This window comes from Zingiber officinale, chromosome 8B (assembly GCF_018446385.1).
Source record: "Zingiber officinale cultivar Zhangliang chromosome 8B, Zo_v1.1, whole genome shotgun sequence".
Taxonomy (NCBI): Eukaryota; Viridiplantae; Streptophyta; class Magnoliopsida; order Zingiberales; family Zingiberaceae; genus Zingiber; species Zingiber officinale.
This window is the reverse complement of record NC_056001.1, coordinates 86947350-86968228: the sequence shown is the minus strand read 5'-3', so window position 1 is coordinate 86968228 and position 20879 is coordinate 86947350. Positions and strand designations below refer to the sequence as shown.

General features: G+C 37.9%; 3 protein-coding genes across 3 annotated transcripts; 1 reads left to right on the top strand and 2 right to left on the bottom strand.

Annotated features, from left to right (window-relative positions):
- Positions 1–1613: 1613 nt before the first annotated feature.
- LOC122014018 (NADPH--cytochrome P450 reductase-like) lies at positions 1614–2389 on the bottom strand. The gene is made up of 5 exons (XM_042570215.1): positions 2355–2389; positions 2138–2279; positions 1934–2003; positions 1691–1787; positions 1614–1646 (listed from the first exon to the last, which is right to left on the bottom strand). The coding sequence occupies exons 2-5, from the start codon at positions 2226–2228 to the stop codon at positions 1614–1616; spliced, it is 291 nt and encodes a 96-aa protein (XP_042426149.1). The 5' UTR covers positions 2229–2279; positions 2355–2389.
- On the bottom strand, positions 2379–17981 carry LOC122014017 (indole-3-pyruvate monooxygenase YUCCA2-like). The gene is made up of 4 exons (XM_042570214.1): positions 17914–17981; positions 3225–3864; positions 2711–2880; positions 2379–2430 (listed from the first exon to the last, which is right to left on the bottom strand). The coding sequence occupies exons 1-4, from the start codon at positions 17979–17981 to the stop codon at positions 2379–2381; spliced, it is 930 nt and encodes a 309-aa protein (XP_042426148.1).
- Positions 17982–18194: 213 nt separating this feature from the next.
- LOC122014016 (fructose-bisphosphate aldolase 3, chloroplastic-like) lies at positions 18195–19696 on the top strand. The gene is made up of 4 exons (XM_042570213.1): positions 18195–18329; positions 19004–19273; positions 19359–19468; positions 19570–19696. Exons 1-4 carry the CDS (start codon positions 18195–18197, stop codon positions 19694–19696), a joined length of 642 nt encoding a protein of 213 aa, XP_042426147.1.
- Positions 19697–20879: the final 1183 nt, after the last annotated feature.

The window sequence follows — 20879 nt, the reverse complement described above, 5'->3', positions numbered from 1 at the left end:
GTGGAGTCCAGAAAAGCACCTATGCTTAATACTCCTCCATTGTTATGGCTTCATCTCCTAAAGTAAACACAAAATCCCAAGGTCAATTTACTATTGTCCCTATCTGATTGGAAGTCAAAATCCGTGTAACCCACGGGGATCAAATTATCTACCTTGTAAACTAGCATATAATCTCTAGTCCCTCTAAGGTACTTTAATATATAGTTTACGGTAGTCTAGTGTCCCGATCCTGGGTTACTTCAATATCTGCTAACTATACCCTGGGCAAAATAGATATCTAGTCTCGTACACAACATTACATACATTAGGCTTCCGATAGCCGAAGCATAAGGAACTGCCTTCATGTCCTCTATCTATTTTGATGTCTTCAGAGACATCTCTTTAGATAAAGATTCTCCATGCACAAAAGGTAGAAAAACCTTTCATGGAGTCTTGCATGCTTAAACGAGCTAGGATAGTATGAAGCTCGGGATAAACACAACCACTACAACAAAAACCTTCATAGACATCGGTTTTCCACCGGTGTCTATTTCATTTTCGACCGATGTCTATGAAGCCGATGTTAAAAGTCTGCCATTTTAGACATCGGGTTAAAACCGGTGTAGTATCACTTAACGACACCGGTTTTACAGCGGTGGAAAACCGATGTAATATTAGTTAATAACACCGGTTTTACAGCGGTGGAAAACCGATGTAATATGTATATTTTTTCACAAATTTGATTTCCGAAATCATGAAAAATCGACAATAACAAAAAAAAAAACATACACAAATATTCACAAATTATACAAATATTCTTCATTCAATAATATCCATAAAATACACAAATATTAACAAATTATATAAATAATCTTCTTAGAACAATATCCATAAAATACCTAAACATTCTTTTTACATCAAAACTAGCTAATAGATATACTATCCCTAACCATTAATGGGTACCACACGGAGCAGTAGGCCTCACTTCCTGTCCAGATCCAACAGTCAATCCTTTCCCTAGGTCCCATAGCATAGTTCAGTGGTCGGCTCTGAAGTCCTCAGTGGTAGAAGAGCAAGACCCAACACCTCCTTGTCTCGTGCGCTCCTCGGGATCTTGGGATCTAGAACTTGAAGAGCTCCGTTCGTCATGTTTACCTTTCTTCTCACTAGCTTGACGACGTCGACGGACTCCCGGGACTCCGGTTGCTCTGCTGGCCTTCCGGTGATGAGCTCCAGCAAGACGACTCCGAAGCTGTACACATCCATTTGTTCTGTTGGTTTCTTGATGTATCCATATTCTGCAAACAAGCCCAAAAAGCATAATTAGTTTTCCACCCACCTTCCATAAAACTATGTGCTCAAGGAGTAAATTAGCTATACCATCTGAATAACTAAAGCATGATGAAGCAAAATGGAGTTCAGCAAAGCTATATTCTTTTAGCATTATTACCAAGACAGTCAAATTTTGGCATCACAGAGTAAGCATTCATATACATCTGACTTGAAGATGAACCAAGAGGCTAGCATGAATACCAAAGGATGTCAAAAGACTAGCAATGACAACAAAGGCTTGTAGAGTAACCCAACAGATTTGTCTTTGTAAAGAGCATCTCTACCTGCATGGATGTTGTATGTCATGAATAGCATGGCCATTTGCAAAATTCAAACTTTTGTCCAGATATGGAACTTCTTCAAGCTTGACAAATACAACCCGATATTCAGGAATGGTAGCTATATAAGGAGTAGATGCACCTGTCTCATTTTCATCCTGAAGTAACTTATCCAACTCCGGCCAAAGAAGCTCCCTCCTGAAAGTACAGTTGATATTTCATATTCCACACGGGAGTAATGAGATAATGATGGGCAAAAGAGAAAAAAATAGAAAACTAAAAAATAGCAGTAGCCGACATTGAAATTTGGATGGCATGCATAAAAATTTGCTGATACTACATACCATGCAGAGAAGTCATCCTCAATACCCTGATCATCATCTCCCAACCCCACTTGGACAATGTGCTTGGCGCCTATGCAGAGGAAAAAAAATATAGAAGAATATCCAAGTACGAATGATGCTTAAATTCATTAAACACATCTACAAACTTGCACATGACTACTACATTACAGTTGTATGTATGAAACTCACAGATAACATGTCTACCTGATGCAGACGTTGCATAAGAGTCATTCTTAGATAAAGCAATACAAGCAGTTGCTTCTTCTGGATTGTTATCACTCCTTTCATTGGTCATAAGAATACCATTTGGTGGCTGACGGAGCTGAGGAGCAATAGATGCAGTTGACTGAACAAGCAAAGCAAACAATCAGCACTAGGATTATAGCAAATAGATAATTTCTTACAACTGTTTCTTTCTGACCTTGCCCGATGGATTTCGTTCATCTCACGACCACCGCCAGAGTTTATGCACCGCATTGGAACTAAGTGCTAGTAAACTGCATCCGGAAGAAAAACAATGTTTTGGAACGAGGTTAACATGTGAAAATCAAAACCATCACCACATATCAAATTGAAATCAGCAACTTTAATGTGCTAAATAATGATGATGGTTCTTGTTCCATATAAATTATGATAGACACATGACTTAAATGAGAAAACTAACTACATATCAAGATAGAACCTATAAACAGAAGGATACAAGCACCTAAATCAAAACTAAAGGAAAATAAACACAAACATTTTTTCCCATATGAATTGGTAGTAAACTCGTCATACCCTCTGTTAAGTTTGGATGCCGACATCAATTGTAGTGATCTATTAATGTCCTCAATCATCCCATCAGCAATTGGAGTGCCACACTCTGCCATTGACCTCACTGAACAAATAGAATCTTCCATGTTTTCAGTGTGTAAGCTTACTTCATGAATTTTCTTCCTAACCTTGTCCTGAAATATGGAAGATCATGAATTTACCATAAGGCAAATGGTTGAGATATCTCAAACCCAAAAGAAGTATACAATAAATTGATCAAATTTATGAACAGAATGAGTATTCCATCACTACAATTCAACATGAAAAAGTAACGCAGTAGTTACATCTTAATAGGTCATCGATTCCATGGCAGTCCAACAAAAGATAGTTTAGGGATTGTAAAGCAATGAACTTCTCTTCCGGTCGTGATTCAAAAAAGTGAAATTTGAAGTAAAGTGATGAATCAATCTCTACAGTAAATTGATCAAATTTTCAAACAGTGCGGAAGCGCATTGTTGTCGCAGAGATCCAAACAGACCGAGTCTCGGACGACGATGGTGGGAAGCGCATTGTTGTCGCAGAGATCCAAACAGACTTCCATGCCGGAGTTTCCGCAGCCGACGACGAGCACTCGTTGTCCCCTGTACGAGTCGCCGCTCTTGTACGAGCTGGTGTGAGCCACTGTACCGCGGAAGCCCGCGGCGCCCTCTAAGTCGGGCACCACGGCCTCGGCGTTCTCCCCGGTGGCCACCACCAGCCACCACGAGAAGTACTCTCTGCCCCCCTCCGACGTGCGCACCCGCCACAGCCCCACCGCGGTGTCGTACCGGGCCTCGACGACCGTCTGGTGGAAGCGCGGGCGCACGTCGAAGGCGCCGGCGTAGGCCTCGAGGTAGCTGACGAACTGCCTCCTGTCGGGGTACTTGGGGAAGCCGGCCGGGAAGGGCATCTGCGGCAGCTCGCAGAACTGCTTCGGCAGGTGGAGGCGCAGGCGGTCGTAGGTCTTGAGCTGCCACAGCGAGGCGATGCAGCCGGCGCGCTCGAGGACGACGCTGGGGATGCCTCTCTCCTTCAGGCAGGCAGCGACCCTGGAGCGAGATGACCGCTGGGTGGCGGAGGACGCGGCCAAAGCTGCTGCTACTTCCGCAAGGTGGAGGGAAAATGTCAAGTGGCTCGAACTGCAGCCGGCAGTCTATTAATTTTAGGTTTAGGTTATCGCGAGAGAGGTGGTCGCGCGGAGGAAGGGGCGGGATAAAGATTTAGGTTTGGAGGGAATTCACAGTGTGCAGATTTTGACTTGTGGGGAAAATTAAAATATTTTATTTGGGTTCATTAACATCGGATTTTAAAAACCGATGTTAAAATCGGTGTCTATTAACGAAAAAAAGGAAGCTCATAGACATCGCCTAAAAAACCGATGTCTATGAGCTAAAATCTGCGCTCATAGACGTCGATTTTTAGAAAAACCGGTGTAAAATACTCAAAGACATCGGTTTTAGCCTAAAACCGTTGTTGTTCCACTGATGTCTATGAGCAATTTTGTTGTAGTGAACATTCTTTTCTTGTGATCCTTTTGATCTCGAGAATATGTGCGTACTCTCCCAAGTCCTTCATATCGATTTGTTTGGACAACCATACTCTTACTTCCGATAACACTTTGATATTATTTCCAACTACAAAAAATGTCATTTACGTATAGTACAAGAAATACTACCACGTTTCCATCACACTTCTTGTATACACAAAACCCATCTGGACACTGAATAAATCTATAGGTCTGGATTACTTCATCAAACCAGATGTTCCAAGACCTTGAAGCTTTGCTTCAGTCCATAAATAGACAGATTGAGCTTACATACTAGATGCTTCTTGCCCTTTGCAATGAACCCCTCTGATTGCTTTATATGGATGCTTTCTTCAAGACTTCCATTAAGGAAAGCTGTCTTGACATCCATTTGCCAAATCTCATAATCAATAGATACATGAATCCGGATAGACTTAAGCATGACTACTGGTAAACGGTTTCCCTTTTTCAACAAGCTTTGCTTTGAAAGTTTCCACCTTCTCGTCTGTCCCACTTTTTCTATTGTAGACTTATTTTCACCCAATGGCTTTTACACCATTTGGTGGTTTATAAGCTTAGTATTCATTGCTCTTTGCCAAGATGTTGCATCTTTATCTTAGAGTGCTTCATCATATGTCTAGGAATCAAGTTCATGTTTACCAGGGATCAAGTCCAAAAACTCTCCCAAAATATGAATATTTTAGGTTGCCTAACAACCCTCCCACTACGATGAGGCACTTTGTCCAATTGTGTATTATTTGTGATACGTGTTGCAGTTTCTTGTGATATCTCATCTTGTACAGTTGGTACTAGATTAGACGTGTCCTTTATTATTTCCTTAAGAACAAATTTACTTATGGACATGTCATTCATTACATAGTCCTTTTCTAAAAATCGAGCATTGGTGCTAACAATAACCTTCTGATTTTTAGGACCATAAACCTCCTTTCGTTTCTCTAGGATAATCCATAAACAAGTGAACTCTTATTCTTAATTCCTACTTATCAGTGTCCCCCTTCAGCACATGTGCAGGACTACCCCAAATCCGAAATATGCTTTAGACTAGGCTTATGCCCATTTTACAATTCTACGGGAGTAGTGGGTTCTGATTTAGAAGGTACTATGTTCATTTTCGTTTCCAGAGTTTATCCTCAAAACGAATTTGGTAATAACTCATCATCGATCTAATTATTTCTATAAGAGTCTTATACCTTCTTTCTGTCACACCATTCTGTTGGGGTGTACCAGGTGCAGTCAGTTGGGATTTAATCCCGACTTCTGATAAGTATCTCCTAAACTCTCCTAAGAGGTACTTGCCACTACGATCTCACCGTAGTGTCTTGATACTTTTACCTTGACATTTCTCCGCATCAGCTCTGTACTCTTTGAACTTATCAAAGTATTTAGACTTGCGGGGCATCAAGTAAATATACCAGTATCTCAAATAGTCGTCTATAAAAGAGACGAAATATTCGAAACCACCTCTTGCCTGGATAGTCATAGGTCCTCACAAATCAGAATGAACCAATTCCAACACGTCTTTGGCTCTATACCCCTTAGACTTAAAAAGCTTCTTGGTTACTTTTTCTTCCAAATAAGACTCGCAGGTTGGAAAGGTTTCCACTACCAATGAACCCAAAAGTTCATCGGCTATTATCCTTTGAATCCTACTCAAGTTAATATAACCTAGCCTTAGATGCCAAAGATATGATTAGTTCATTTCTGAAGGTTGCTTTCTCTTATTAGAATTAGAAGATATGTTATTAATTTCCATTTGTTGCATCGTGGGAGTTATTGGATTTTATAAATTTCCAATTAACGTACCAGAACAGATAACTTCCCTCTTTTCCTTGATAACAACTTTGTTATCAAAAGAGATAGAATATCAAGTTCTTAGAATAGTTTAGAAACTGAATTCAAGTTCTTTCTAAACTTGGTATGTAAAGACAATTTCTCAAAATCCATGTTTTATTCTTATCAGAGGATAAACATCTCCCACTACAATAGCTGCTACTTTTGTAGCAGTGCCCATGTAGACAATATTTTCCCTTTCACATAGTTGTCAGGTTTTCTGGAACCCCTGCAATGAATTGCAGACATGATCAGTGGCTCCCATATCTACATACCAGGTACCGGTAGTTAACACCACTAAACATGTGTCAACAACTAATGAATTAAATACACTTTTATTGTTCTTATTTCTGAGAGGGCAATCCACCTTAGAGCCCAAGTTTTGTTTCCAATCATAATTGGGACTACTAAGTCTATTATATAGTATAACAGCTAGGGGATTGACAAACATTTGAAATCCTAATAATCACAAAAATATTTGGTCAAGACCAACACCTTAAAATCCCCATGAATTTTGTATGCCACGTTAGTGTGGACGTATACAAATTCAAACTTTAATAAGAGATTTTATCCATTAATTTTATTGTCTTGTCAACCTATCATTATGACAAATAAAATTAATAGTTGGTCTTACTTTGATCAAATATTTGGTCAAGGCTTTAAATTTAAAATAACATTAATTCCTCAAACAATATTATTTAAATTCACCAACACCTCAAACACCAAGAATTATGTATGCCACGTTAGTGTAGACGTATACAAATTCAAACATTCGTAAGAGGAGGGTCTTTCCCATTCATTATCTTGTCAACCTTAAATTACCTCAAACGCCATGAATTTTGTATGCCAAGTTAGTGTGGACGTATATAAATTCAATTATTTGTGAGAGAAGGTATTACCCATTTTATTTTGTCAACCTAACTTTATGACAAATAAAATTACCTCAAACACCGTGAATTTTGTATGTCACGTTAGTGTGAACGTATAAAAATTCAAACATTTGTAAGAGGGGGGATTTACCTAGCTTTATGATAAATTAATAGTTGGTATTGCTTTGGTCCTGCAAAATAATAGCAGTGACTCCGTTGGGGAGGATACTATTGATTGCGTCTAAGTGTATACCATTACTTGATATTTAGTCCATTAAATAGGATTATGCCCCTTCAGTTGAAGAAGATCACATGCTCCTAAATAATTTCTTATAACCATCCATAAAGGAAGTTTGATCTAGTGATCCGCAACAAACCCATCCGTTGTGGAGGGAGGCACTCAGAGCCAACACGCAAGCTTGTTGCATCACTTATAAACCAGTAATGGATACCGTGGAATTTATTTAAAAATCCCTCTCCCACTTTGTTATTTAAGGTGAGGAATTTTAACCTATGCTAGCATGCATCACATGCAAACACACATCACAGTAAATAAAAGCAATAAATATGGAAATTAATTTTCCAACTATTATGACTTCTTCCATCACTGTCCTTCGCATGCTGCCATCCCTAGGGATCATGTCGTCGGGTCCATCGAGCTTCCTTTTCTGCTGCGCCTCTAGTCCTCCAATAGTACCACGCCTCGCAAGGATACGATCCACGATAAAAATAGAATTTTACATATATCGATCCTATATTTCATAAAGGAATATACATGTAATCTAGATCGAAACAAAAATATAAAATCCTAATACAGCTCCTGCTATGTTTAATATTATAATCATGCACAAACAATAAAATGCCCTTGACACGTCCAAGGATCTAATCACACACAATATCTATATGCCATAATATTTGGAGCTTGCAACCACAAAGTTATCACATCCTACTCTTATCCTGCCTAAATTATGTATGGCATGTACATAATCTATTTGAAAACCAAAACACACAGAGGCAAACCTCGCTCTGATACCAATTGTTGGTTGGTCCTAGGAAGATCATACCAGTTCCACTGTACAAAAATTTTGTACAAGAGTCGAACCTTTCCTAAACAATCTATTGTGTTCTTTAGAAATTAAATTAGGAATTGCAAACGAAACTTAACATTATTGATTCCAAATTTAACCTATCTGTTCTTAATGGTTTAGATTTGGATCGCAAACAGAACTTAACACTATTGATCCAAATCTGTAATGACCCAATTTTCCCTATTTCAAGTTCTAAAAGTCCATAAAAATATTTGGAAATACTTTTAAAATATTCTAGAGAATTTTAGGAATTTTTAGAGTATTTTTATGTAATTTTTGGAGGTCGTTTAGTATGTTACAAAAAGAAAGAAGTTTTGACCAAAAATGTTAAAGGTGAGATTCGAACCCACAACCTCGACCCGAGCCAAACCTCAGCTGAATCCAGCCAACTAACTAGGCTGCGGTTGATTTGTGATTAAGAAGGGGAGCGAATTTAATTAAGTTGTAGTTGGAGCAGAATTTAAACCTAGTTATAAGTTTTCCCTTTCTCGCCGAAAACCCTATCTGCCCTTCTCCCCGTTCCTGACTGCGTGCGGCGCTCCTGCTCGGGCGACAATGAAGAAGAAGCTAGGTTTTGGTCTCCGGCAACTGGCGAAGGCCTCCTTCCGGCGAACCTTGCGGATCCGAGCTCCTCTCGCCTAAGAGAACGCGTGAGCACGAAAGGGAAGCCGAAGTCTTCATCTCCCCGGAAGCCCTAGCAGCCGTACCGCCGGTTGTAAGTCCAAGAACAGTAGGTAAGTACTACTCACCTGTGGTAGGAGTTGCTCTGAATTCGTTTGGATTTTTCCTAGCATCTCTGGAATTTGAAGCATGTCGTACAGATTTTTGTACTTGTGCTTACTGCCGTGAGTTGAGGATTTGGATTCGGATTTCTGATTTCTTCTTGGATAAGTGTAGATATTATTTATACTATCTTGGTTTAGATGATTCCATCCGAATCTGCCTCTTTGAACCTTGGTTTAGATTTCTACAGAATTGGGATTTAAGCAGTAAGATTTGTTCTTGAAGCTTGCCGCCGTGAGGTTGTTCTGTTGCCATGCAATGCTATTTAGTTAGATTCTTCCTTGCTGAAACGAATAAGAACAGCCTTTGAGGTTTGTTATGTATTAGAATTGGTACAGCTCTTGTTCACTCCTTTAGATAGGCAGTTTTAAATCCTTTGTGGCCGAGTAAACAGAAATGAGCAGCTAGGAATGCTTGTTGGATAAGTATAATTGCTTGGTTTCAGTTTGGTTTAAAGCATGCTAAAAGGTTTCCTTTACTCTATAATAACTTAAGCTGTGAATAAGTTTGTATAGGCCTTTTTGTGCTTTGCATTGGGCAAGAACAACCCTATAATCAGCATTCCTGTTAGACCCTTCTTTTTTGCTAAGTAGTGGGCACGAATTACCTTAGATCTAGGAACATGGTGTTAGCTTTCTTGCTATTTAATAAACATGATCAGTCTTGTTTAGTAGCATTGGAAATTTAGTTTTCTTGCTATTAGAATATCATGTGCAGAATTTTAGTGTAGTTGGATCTCTTTATATGCAGAATTTTTCATTGTAGCTTAGTTCATCTTTGCTAATTCCATGCACATGATTAGTTTTAAGTTTAGTATCTTAGCCTTGGATTTCCATGTTTCTGAACATGAATAACCTTTGTTATTTAAGCATGCAGTTAGCATTTTCCTTGCTACTCAAAAAAGCAAGAACAACCTTTATTTAAGTATGTAGTGTTAGCTTCTTGGTTTTCTTGATCATGAGGTTTTAAGTGTTGTACCATGTTATTTTTAGGCACTTCAGTTTAGTATGGCATGCAGATTTCTTATAGCTTAAATGCAGATTTTTATTAGTCATATGTGCAGATTTTTATTAGTCATATGTGCAGATTTTTATTAGTCATATATGCAGATTTTCTAGTGTTCATTTGCTATTTTAACAAGCATGAGCAGCCATGTATTTTAGTGGTATGATTATGTGCCCTATTAAACCTTTTGAGGATTATGGGTAACTACAAGTAAGAAAAAGACCAAGGTCTAGTTAGAAAAGATAACAAGTAAATTAAAGTAAGAGGCTAGTACCCGACTTCCGAGGTTGTCGTTAAACAAATCCAGGTGACCAATTCCGAGGTCTTAGCCCTGGTAAGACCGAGGTCTTTATCCTCATAGGGTTGGAGGCTCGCTACCCCAGTCACTATTAGAGAGCGCGCATAAGATGGTACTAAGACTGAGCCCAAAGAAAAAAAAGAAGAAAGAAAAAGAGAAAGAAGAAGAAAGAAAAAGTGAAATTAAAAGATTAATTTCAAATAGGAAGTTATAAGTAAATGAAACAAGTATAATCTATGTTTAGAATCAACAGAAGCTTAGTTCTTTTAATTCTAAGCATACAGTATTAGTTTCATTATTTTCCTATCAGTTAGTGAGCATGTTTAGTATTCAGTTTTATTCCTGTATACCATGAGTACATGTATCTTTTCTTGTAGCATTTCAGTTTTAGTATTGTTGCATTATTTTTATGCACTTCAAGTTTTTGTGAGATAGATTAATACTTACTAAGCGTTTCGCTTATAGTTTTATTTTTCCTCCTACTGCAGATAAAGGAAAAGCTAAAATATGAAAGGAAGGCGACAAGGTGGTGGTGATGAAGGTGTGTGATGACTGGACTATGAAGAGATCCAGAATGAGCTGGCAAATTGCCAAGACTTTTCTGTTTAGTTCTTTTAGTTCTCTTTTAATGTTATTATGCAATTGGGATTGTAGTTGAGTTTATTCCGCACTTGTAATTAGTTTTCTTTTATTATTCGTGGAGTGATATAGTTGTTTACTATTGCTAGAGTAGTTTCTTTCTTCTTATTGTGGTTTTATCACTGCGTGATTGTGAAAAATATGTTCCAGCCGCCTGTGGCTATGTATACATTGTTTGTATTATTGATTTGGTCACCGGTACAGGGGAGACTCTGCCGAAATTTTTCGGTAGAAATTCCTCTGAGCCGTGATAAATCTAACTGATGCTAATAACAGCATCAGTGACACTAGTAAGTAGAGTAATAGATAGGTAATGATCACCCTTAGAGAGTAGTAGTAAGAAGGATGGGTCGTTACAAAATCCACCTATGTTATAAAGTTGATTAAATATTTATTTCTAAAATCGGCTCCCAGGTTAAACATGGCGAGGCACTAGGCCTTCTTGGGTATGAGATCATCCACCACTGCCTCGACAAAACCTTTAATAGAAATTCAATATTTAATTTCCTAAAATAACATTAGGTTTAACCGAAAAGAACAATCGAATCACAAATCTGAAAAACAAAACAAAAGAAACACAACTTCGAAACAAATCCGAAACTCTTGAATCATATGCCTCTTGTGTTTGAAATTCATACAAAAAAGAACTAGCATGATGCGGAAAATAATTACTAGTTATACCTTTCTTTGTATACAACGACCTCTTGATCTTCTACCGTATTCCTCTTCTTATCTCGGATGTTGTGTGGGCAACGATCTACCGAAATGAGAACGGCCCAAGCCCTTCTTCTCCCTCACCAAGTTTCGGCCACCAAGACTCCTCCAAGGATGTAGAGGTTCGGCCACCACCACCAAGCTCCAAGGGATGCAAGAAACAAAGTCTCCTTTCTCTCCTTCTTCTCCTAGCTAGAACCGGCCACCAACAAGAGCTCCAAGAGAGGGATGAAATCGGATACTAAAGAAGAAGAGAAGAGGAGAAGAAGAAGCTCTAGGGCCGGCCACCACCAAAGAAGAGAGGGAGGAAAATAGAATAGAGTTGTCACCCATGAAGGCACCTCTACCCCCTCTTTTATAATCCTTGGTCTTGGAAAATAAGGAAATTTAAATAAAAACTTCCTTAATTCCTTTGCCATGAAAAGGAAAATTTAATTAATTAAAACCAAATTCCTTTTCATAAATCATATGGTCGGCCACCTTAAGAACTTCCAAAATAGGCAAGTTTTAAACAAAAATTAAAACTTCCTTATTTGTTTCTGAAAATTTTAAAAATAAAATGTCTCTAATAATTTATCCCTTCATGGTTGGTTATAAAAGAAAATATATAAATTAAAATTTCTCTATTAAAACATGTGGATGATTTCCAAAAAGGAAAGCTATCTTTGAAATTAAAATCTCCTTACAATCTACAAATAAGAAAAGATATCAAATATTTTCTTAATCTTTTGTAGAAACTTATAAAAGGAAATATTTAATTTTAAAACTCTCTTTTTAAATCATGGACATGGTTACAAAAAAGGAAAGTTTTATCAAAATTAAAATCTTCCTTTCAATCTACAAATAAGGAAAGATATCAAATCTTTTCTTAATCTTTTGTAGAAAGCTATAAAAGGAAAGATTTAAATTTTAAACTCTCTTTTAAAACCATGGAATCCACATAAGAAAAATTTTAAAAATAAAATCTTATTAATATGATGTGGTCGGCCACCTAAGCTTGGACTCAAGCTAGGGCCGACCACCACTTGGTTCATCCAAGGATTTATTTGGCCGACCCCTTACTTGGGCTCCAAGCAAGGCTTGGCCGGCCACCTTAGGATGTGTATAAAGGTGGGTACAGGTGGGTATAATACTTTATAAATAATAGGCTACGATAGGGACCGAGAGGAGAAATTGGTTTTGGTTTCCCGATGAAATTAAGCTTCCCGTGTTCGCCCCGAACACCCAACTTAATTTAATCAATAATAATTCATACAACTAAAGAATTATTATTGAACTAACGCACCAATCCCAAATTACGTTTTGGGCTCCTTCTTATTATGAGTGTGTTAATCTCCCTGTGTTTAAGATGTCTAATGTCCACTAATTCAATGAGTTACTGACAACTCACTTTAATTAATTTCTTAGTCCAAGAGTAGTATCACTCAACCTTATTGTCGTGTCGGACTAAGTCCACCTGCAGGGTTTAACATGGCAATCCTTATGAGCTCCTCTTGGGGACATTATCAACCTAGATTACTAGGACACAATTTTCTTCTATAATCAACAACACACACTATAAGTAATATTATTTCCCAACTTATCGGGCCTATTGATTTATCGAGCTAAATCTCACCCTTTAATAAGTCAAAGAAATAAATACTAAATATATGTGATTGTTATTATATTAGGATTAAGAGCACACACTTCCAAAATAACTAAGGTCTTGTTATTTTATTAAGTCAGTATAAAAAGAACTTACCTTAAATGATCCTTCTCAATACACTCAGAGTGTACTAGTGTAATTTATTAGTCAAGATAAACTAATACCTAATTACACTACGACTATTCCAATAGTTTGTTCCTTTCCATCTTGTCGTGAGCAACTGTTTATAATTTATAAAGAAATGATAACATGATTTTCTGTGTGTGACACCACACACCATGTTATCTATAATATAAATTAATTGAACAACTAGATTTAGCATATAAATGTAGATATTGACCAATGTGATTCTTATTTGTAAGTAAATGTTTATACAAAAAACTAGGCTTTTAGTATACATTCCAACAATATTAAACCTTGGTACTAATGCATTTCTTTATTTCTTCTCCACCTGAAACACTAGTAAGGGTCATTATGATGAATTTACAGTTTGGTAGTAATTGGTGTGTCAAAGACTCCTCCTCAAGTAATGGGATAGAAGGGTAAGTCAAGGATGAGTACACAGGGGAGAACAACCTCTCTTATGGAGCAAGGGGTGACCTCCGCACGACCCGTGTCACGGTCGTCCGGACTCACACGGTCCCCTACTCCCTGCTCTCGGGTAAGGTGACACAGCCGTATGGATTCACACGGTCGTGCACCTCTTCTTCTCGGCCCAAGGTGACACGACCATGTGGATTCACATGGTCGTGCACCCCTTCCTCTCGGCCCAAGGTGACACTGCCGTGTGGATTCACACAGTCGTGCACCCCTTCCTCTCTGTCAAGGTGACACGGTCGTGTGGATTCACACGGCCGTGCACCCCTTCCTCTCTATCAAGGAGACACGACCGTGTGGATTCACACGGCCGTGCACTCCTTCCCCTCGACCATGGGGGCATGGCCGTGTGGATTCACACGGTCATGTACCTCTCTCTCTCGGCTAAGGGGGCACGACCATGTGGATTCTCATGGTCGTGCATCTTTGCTTGGCCCAGGTCATGTCCTATCAATCGAACAAGTTAAAGTAGACCTATGGGCTGAGCAGTTCATAAGGTGTAAGAATGACAAAATTTAAGATGTACCGCTAAGGGTAACTTCCGTCCTATAAGTTAAGATAAGGAGAAGGGTGGGCGTTATAGTTTGGTATCAGAGCAAGTTCCATCCTTCCACCACACACACCTCAAGCATTGATCCTGCAACTTCCAAGTAAGAAAGTATGTTTCCATAACTTTTACGCATTTATTTCTGTTATGATTAGTAAGGACTGTTGTTAAAATTAAGCATGCTTATACATGAAAGTGCTAATAAGTGCTAATGATAGCAAGTAAGAATGAGAGCATGCTTATACCTGAAAGTGCTAATAATGGCAAGTAAGAATGATGATGGCCGGATGCATTGTCTCACTGATTGGTTTGTAAATATGTAGATGGCCCGAGGACGACCTGCTAGACAACCAAGAGTTAATGAACCTCAACCAAAGACGAATGAGTCTGCTCCACCACCCAACCTTTTGGAACTAGTAACTCAGCTGCAGAGACAAGTGGCAGAGCAACAGCAGGTTATTGCCACCCTGACGGCTAATCAGCAAGCTTCTCCGGTAGTCCCACCGAAAGTCAATATGGTGGCACCTATCATAGCCGAAGTTCCATCAGTTACACCTGTAGCCCCGGCAAAGGTAGTGAGGCAAGAAGCATACCTCATCCAGTAGCAGAAACTGAAACCAAAGAACTTCTCTGGCACCAATGAACCATGGGATGCTCAGGCATGGTTCAAAACCCTAGAGACCATAATGGAGCTACTGACTGGCCGGAGGTAGAAAAGATAAAGTGTGCCTCCTTTGCCTCACTGGAGATGCAAGAATGTGGTGGGAACGGGTCAAGGAAAAAAGAATAGTGAATCAAATGACCTGATCTAACTTTGAGATTGAGTTCTTTGAAGAATTATTTCAAATGTGAGTCATGAACAAACACTACGATAAGTTCACGGAATTTCGTCAGGGAAGTTTATCAGTTGACAAAGCCGTGAAGAAATTCAATAGGCTGGCTCGCCTATGCCCCGAACTGGTCAGCACAGAACAAGAGAGGGTAAGGCTATTGCTCAAGATATTGAGGCCAGAGATAGCTCTGAATGTGGCCGGTGGAATAAATAGACCGCAGACTGTAAAAGAGCTGGTTAGTAGTGCCCTGATCACGGAGCATTACCTGAACAGCATCAAGCAACAGAAGACAGTACAGATTGAGAACAAAGGTCAAGGGAGTTCTGGCACTCAGAAAACTCAGGGCCAAGGTTCAACCTGGAAGGGGAGCTCCAAGAGAAAGCAATGGAGTAATAAGAAGGGAGGATCCGTAAGCAAGCATCCCAAGTATGCCACGTGTTCCATGTTGGGTGTATACTAAAAGACTAGCTTTTGTAAACATTTATTTTTGAAATAAAATAATCACATTGGTCAATATCTATATTTATTTGTTAAATGTAATTGTTCAATTAATTTATATAGTAGACAACATGGTGTGTGGTGTCACACACAGAAGATCATGTTGTCGGTTCTTTATAAATTATAAATAGATGCTCACGACTAAGATGGAAAGGAACAAACCATCGGAATAGTCGTAGTGTAATTAAGAATTAGTTTATCTTGATTAATAAATTACACTGGTACACTCTAAGTGTATTGAGTAAGATCAGTTAGGTAAGTTCTTTTTGTACTGACTTAGTAAAAGAACTAGACCTTAGTTATTATGGAAGTGTGTGCTCTTAATCATAATATAATAACAAGCACATATATTTAATATTTATTTCTTTGACTTATCAAAGGGTGAGGTTTAGCTCGATAAATCAATATGCCCGATAAGTTGGGAAATGATATTACTTATAGTGTGTGTTGTTGATTATAGAAGGAATCTGTGTCCTAGTTATCTAGGAAGAGAATGTCCCCAAGAGGAGCTCATAAGGATTGCCATATTAAACCCTGTAGGTGGACTTAGTCCGACATGACAATGAAGTTGAGTGGTACTACTCTTGGATCTAGATATTAATTAAGTGAGTTGTCAGTAACTTACTTAATTAGTGAGCATTCGTTGTCTTAAACACAGGGAGACTAACACACTCATGATAAGAAGGAGCCCATAATGTAATTTGGGATTTGTGCGGTAGTGCGATAATAACTCTCTTGTGGAATGAGTTATTATCAATGAACTTGAGTTGTGTGTTCGGGGCGAACACGGGATACTCAAGCTCATCGGAAGGCCAAAACTAATTTCTCCTTTAGGTCCCTATCGTAGCCTCATTAAAGCCTCAAGTCCATCCAAATATAAGCCTATCTTGGTGTCCAAGAAGGGGGCCGATCCAATGCTTGGTGACCAAGCAAGGGCCGGCCACATCCTCTTCCATGGGGGTTGGCCCTATTGTTTGATGAACAAACCAGTAGGGGCCGACCACATTAATTAAACAAGGAGGGTTGTTTTGAATTTTTAAAATCTTCTCTTTGTAGAAAACTATAAGAGAGATTTTAATTTTTAAAAAACTTTCCTTATTTGAATTAGGCCACATGTTTTAAAAGAAAGTTTAAAAGATTTTAAAACTTTCCTTATTTAACCATCCTCATGGTTTGAAAAAAAAAAGGAAGAAAAGTTTTAAATTTAAATTTTCTATCACCATGTTAAAAAAGGAAATTTTACAAGAGAAGTTTTAAATTTTAAAACATGGTTTTAATTTTTAGAACTTTCCTTTTTTAACTCCTACTTTAGGAAAGAGAGCTTGTAAAATTTTATAAGAGTTTTTCTTCTTGTAAAATTTTATAAAAAATTATTATTTTCTTCCTCTTATAGGAGTCTGCCACCCTTGCTTGGTGCCCAAGTAATTTGGTGATTGATTCAATCAAGAGGAAAGAAAAGGAAAATAAAAAGGGAAAAGGAAAAACTAGAGGAAGATTTTAATTTTTGTAAAAATTCTTCCCTTATTTGCCTTGGGCAAGTATTATAAAAGAAGTGGTGAGGAGGCTTCATGAGATACAACTCTTATTCTCTTGCTTGGAGGATCTCTTGGTGGCCGACCCTCTCTCTTCTCCCTTTCCCTTTGCTCTCTTCTCCTTGGTGGTGGTGGTGGCCGGATTTTAGAGGAAGATGAAGAAAGCTTTTGGGTGATGTTCATCTTGGAGGATCGTCGCCCACATGACGTCCAAGGCGAAGCGAGGAATACGGCAGAAGATCTCGAGGTCATTAGCATACAAAGAGAAGATATAATTAGCAATTGCTTTCCGCATCATGCTAGTTATTTCTTTTCACTACAATAAAATCCTCATTCAACAACACTGAAACGACAACGGTTTTATGCCAAATGGTTGTTGTTTTGCCTTTTAACAACGATTTTAACAAAAACCGTTGTCTTTTAGCAATTTTTTTTGCCTACGACAACGGTTTTTAAAAACCGTTATCTATTTATGTTTTTTTTGGGCTACGACAACGGTTTTTAAAGTCCACGACAATAATTTTTGAAAACTGTTGTCTATGTGCGCTTTTCTGGGATTACGACAACGGTTTTTGAAAACCGTTGTCTATTAAGTGATGTTGAATACCGGTGTTTTTTCCTTCGTCGTTTTTCCCCCTTCGTCATGTTTTACTGTCGCATTTTTTCTTTCCCTCTCCCCGAAATTTTTTTGCCGCCGCATTCCCCCCTTACCTTCTCGATCCCTAAGCATTTTCATCCCTCTTTTCTCACAATCTCTCGCTCACTGGAGCCGCATAGGAGCAGCAACAGCTGGGAAGAGTGATCGTAGGGTGACAGCAAGGGTCCGGATCATGGGAGCATGCGCGACGGAGGCCAGGACATGATCTGGAGTTCTAGATCTATTGATCTAGGTTACTTTCCATTTCTCGGTTTGTTTGCATTACCAATTCCTTCTTTTATTTTGATTTGTTCGTCTTCTTCCACCTCCTTGCGTCGCCGATCGAAGAAACTGATGTCATTCTAGGTTTTCACCCCCATTTTTTTTTGTCGCATTCACCCTATAGCGATGGGATCTCTTTCCCATGAGAGAAAATATGATACCTCTGCTCCTCCCTCGTCTCCTTGTGCGTTGAAGTACATCGAGCATCATGTATCCAAGTTGGACACACTTGCATGCGTCGCCATAAAGTACGGTGTTGAGGTAATTCGGATTTTTCTTTACTAAATGTTGATCTTGTTTCAGAAATGAAGGGGAAAAAGTTTCTTTTGATGAATATTGCTAAAAAAATCTTGGTTTTATTTATTTCTCTTGAATCCTAAATCAGTAAATGTGTGATAACTATTAGATGTTGCTATTCTTTCTCTCCATTATGTAGTCCTTTGATTAATATTTATCAATTTTTCATAGTTTTTTTTTCACTTTTAGATCTTTCAAGCATCTAGTTTTTCACTTTGATTAATATTTGTCGATATACAGTTGGATGATATATTGGATAGGTTGTATCATGTTACGGCCTCTAGTTTCTTGACAGAGTTCCAAATATGGCCACACCAATATTTTTGTTCGTTATTATTTATTTGTCGCACAGCCATATGACAATTTTTGAGAAACTATAGAAGGATAATCATTTGTAAAGTAGTGTAAATTCATCTCTATAAGAAAGAAAGAGAAGATGATTAACAAGCAATGTAGATTGGTGAATGATTCTTCACTTTTATTTTGAAACAAAATAAGCAAATTTGTCTCAGGATTTTGTACAGTGTTTTTGGTTTTTGCTTTTCTATAAATTTTGTTTTATTGCTTAGTAAACATTGTCAGTGTTGGTCTGCTTTTTTTTCTTTGCTTAGCCAATTGCTTGCTCATTACTATTCTAGAAATCTATTGCTTCACCTGGGCATGGAATTCTTGCTGTCGATGAATCAAATGCTACATGTGGAAAGAGGCTTGCTTCAATTGGTCTGGAGAATACAGAACAAAACCGCCAAGCTTATAGACAACTTTTGTTGACCACCTCGGGTCTAGGTGCATATATATCTGGGGCTATTCTTTATGAGGAAACACTATACCAATCGACCATAGATGGAAAGAAGTTCGTGGACTGCTTACACCATGAGAAAATCATGCCCAGTATTAAGGTTGATAAGGTAATTATTATCTTCAAAGTTATGACAATTTCTGTTTTACTCATATGAAATGTTGAAGTTTGTTTTTCTTTGTTCCATTGTCAAGGGTTTGGTCCCATTACCTGGATCAAACAATGAATCTTGGTGCCAAGGATTGGATGGATTGGCCTCAAGATGTGCTGAGTATTACAAACACGGCGCACGTTTTGCTAAATGGTTTGTATAGTTTTTTACATCCTATTTACTAGCTTTGTCGTATTGTACTTGATCCAATTATGTCGATATGTATCTTCTAATTACTTGAGAAAAAATTGCAGGAGAACAGCTGTTAGTATTCCTTCTGGACCTTCTACTCTGGTTGTTAAGGAGGCTGCATGGGGACTTGCTCGTTATGCTGCTATTGCCCAGGTAAATGAGACAACCTTTGCTAGTATGCATGACTAAATTCTTCAGATATCACACCAAGCATGGAAAATTTCAGCCTCACATGCCAAAAACAACTAATTGATTATGGTTGCCAGTTTGTTGAAATTTTAGGTTTTTTCCTTTACTTTCTGTTTTTTTTTTTTTGAAAATTTAACAAAAGTATTGTAGGAATGTTACCCTTTGCAGTAGATTCTTGATATGTATAATCATATAATTGTAAAGAAGAAAGTGCATTAAGTCAAGCATGAAGTTTCCTTTGCATAAGCTAACATACCATGCTCTTCTATGTGCCTTTCACAATTAATGTCACTTAGTCGATTCTATGGTCTACCTTTTATAACTAGTAGGAGTTGCATTTTTATATGGTACTCCTCTAAGATGGATGATGATTACAAAAGTTAATAACACTTCTTATACTCTGAAGTTAAAATTGGTTATTATATATAAAAAATTTTAAACTAGACATCTCATGTACATCTCTATATAATATATCTGAAGAAAATCGTCAACATAATGATCAATGAATTCTAAAAGAATAATGTAGAATGAATTCGAAGTGGTCATATGTGTCTACATGCATATGAAATATTTTGCATCACGTATCCCAAATATGCCTATGTAGTCTCATATGGTGTTATTTTTTAACCGGCTGTCATACCAATCTAATCTATCTGTTTATTCTAATTTAATCTCTAGGGATCAATTTGATGACAAGATGCAAAAGCTTAGCCTACATTACTTCTGATATGACCTTTCACAGCAAGGTTCAGATATTGTATATAGGTGGTATGCGGTCAGATCATATAGTTCCATATCTGTCAATTGTTATGTAGTAAACTTTGTGGGCATATTCAGTGTGTTTAGAAAATTTATCAATAATTCTATCCCTTGATGTGTAATTTAATTATTCATAGACAACTCATGAACACAGTTTATTAATTCCACATGATTTTCATTAATAAAAAATTCCAATAAGATCTAGTTATTACACATACCAATAGCAAAACTCGTATAACTTGTTTAATTATTTTCTTTTTGAACTACACTTGTTTCTACAGCGACTACATTTTAGTTTCTTTTTGTTGCTCTTTGTAGTTTGCTATTTTGAATTGAATGTCCTATCCTAACATGATATTTACAAATTTGCTTCCTGGATCCTGAGCAGGTTGCTATTTCTCTACATCAGCTCAAATCTACTAAT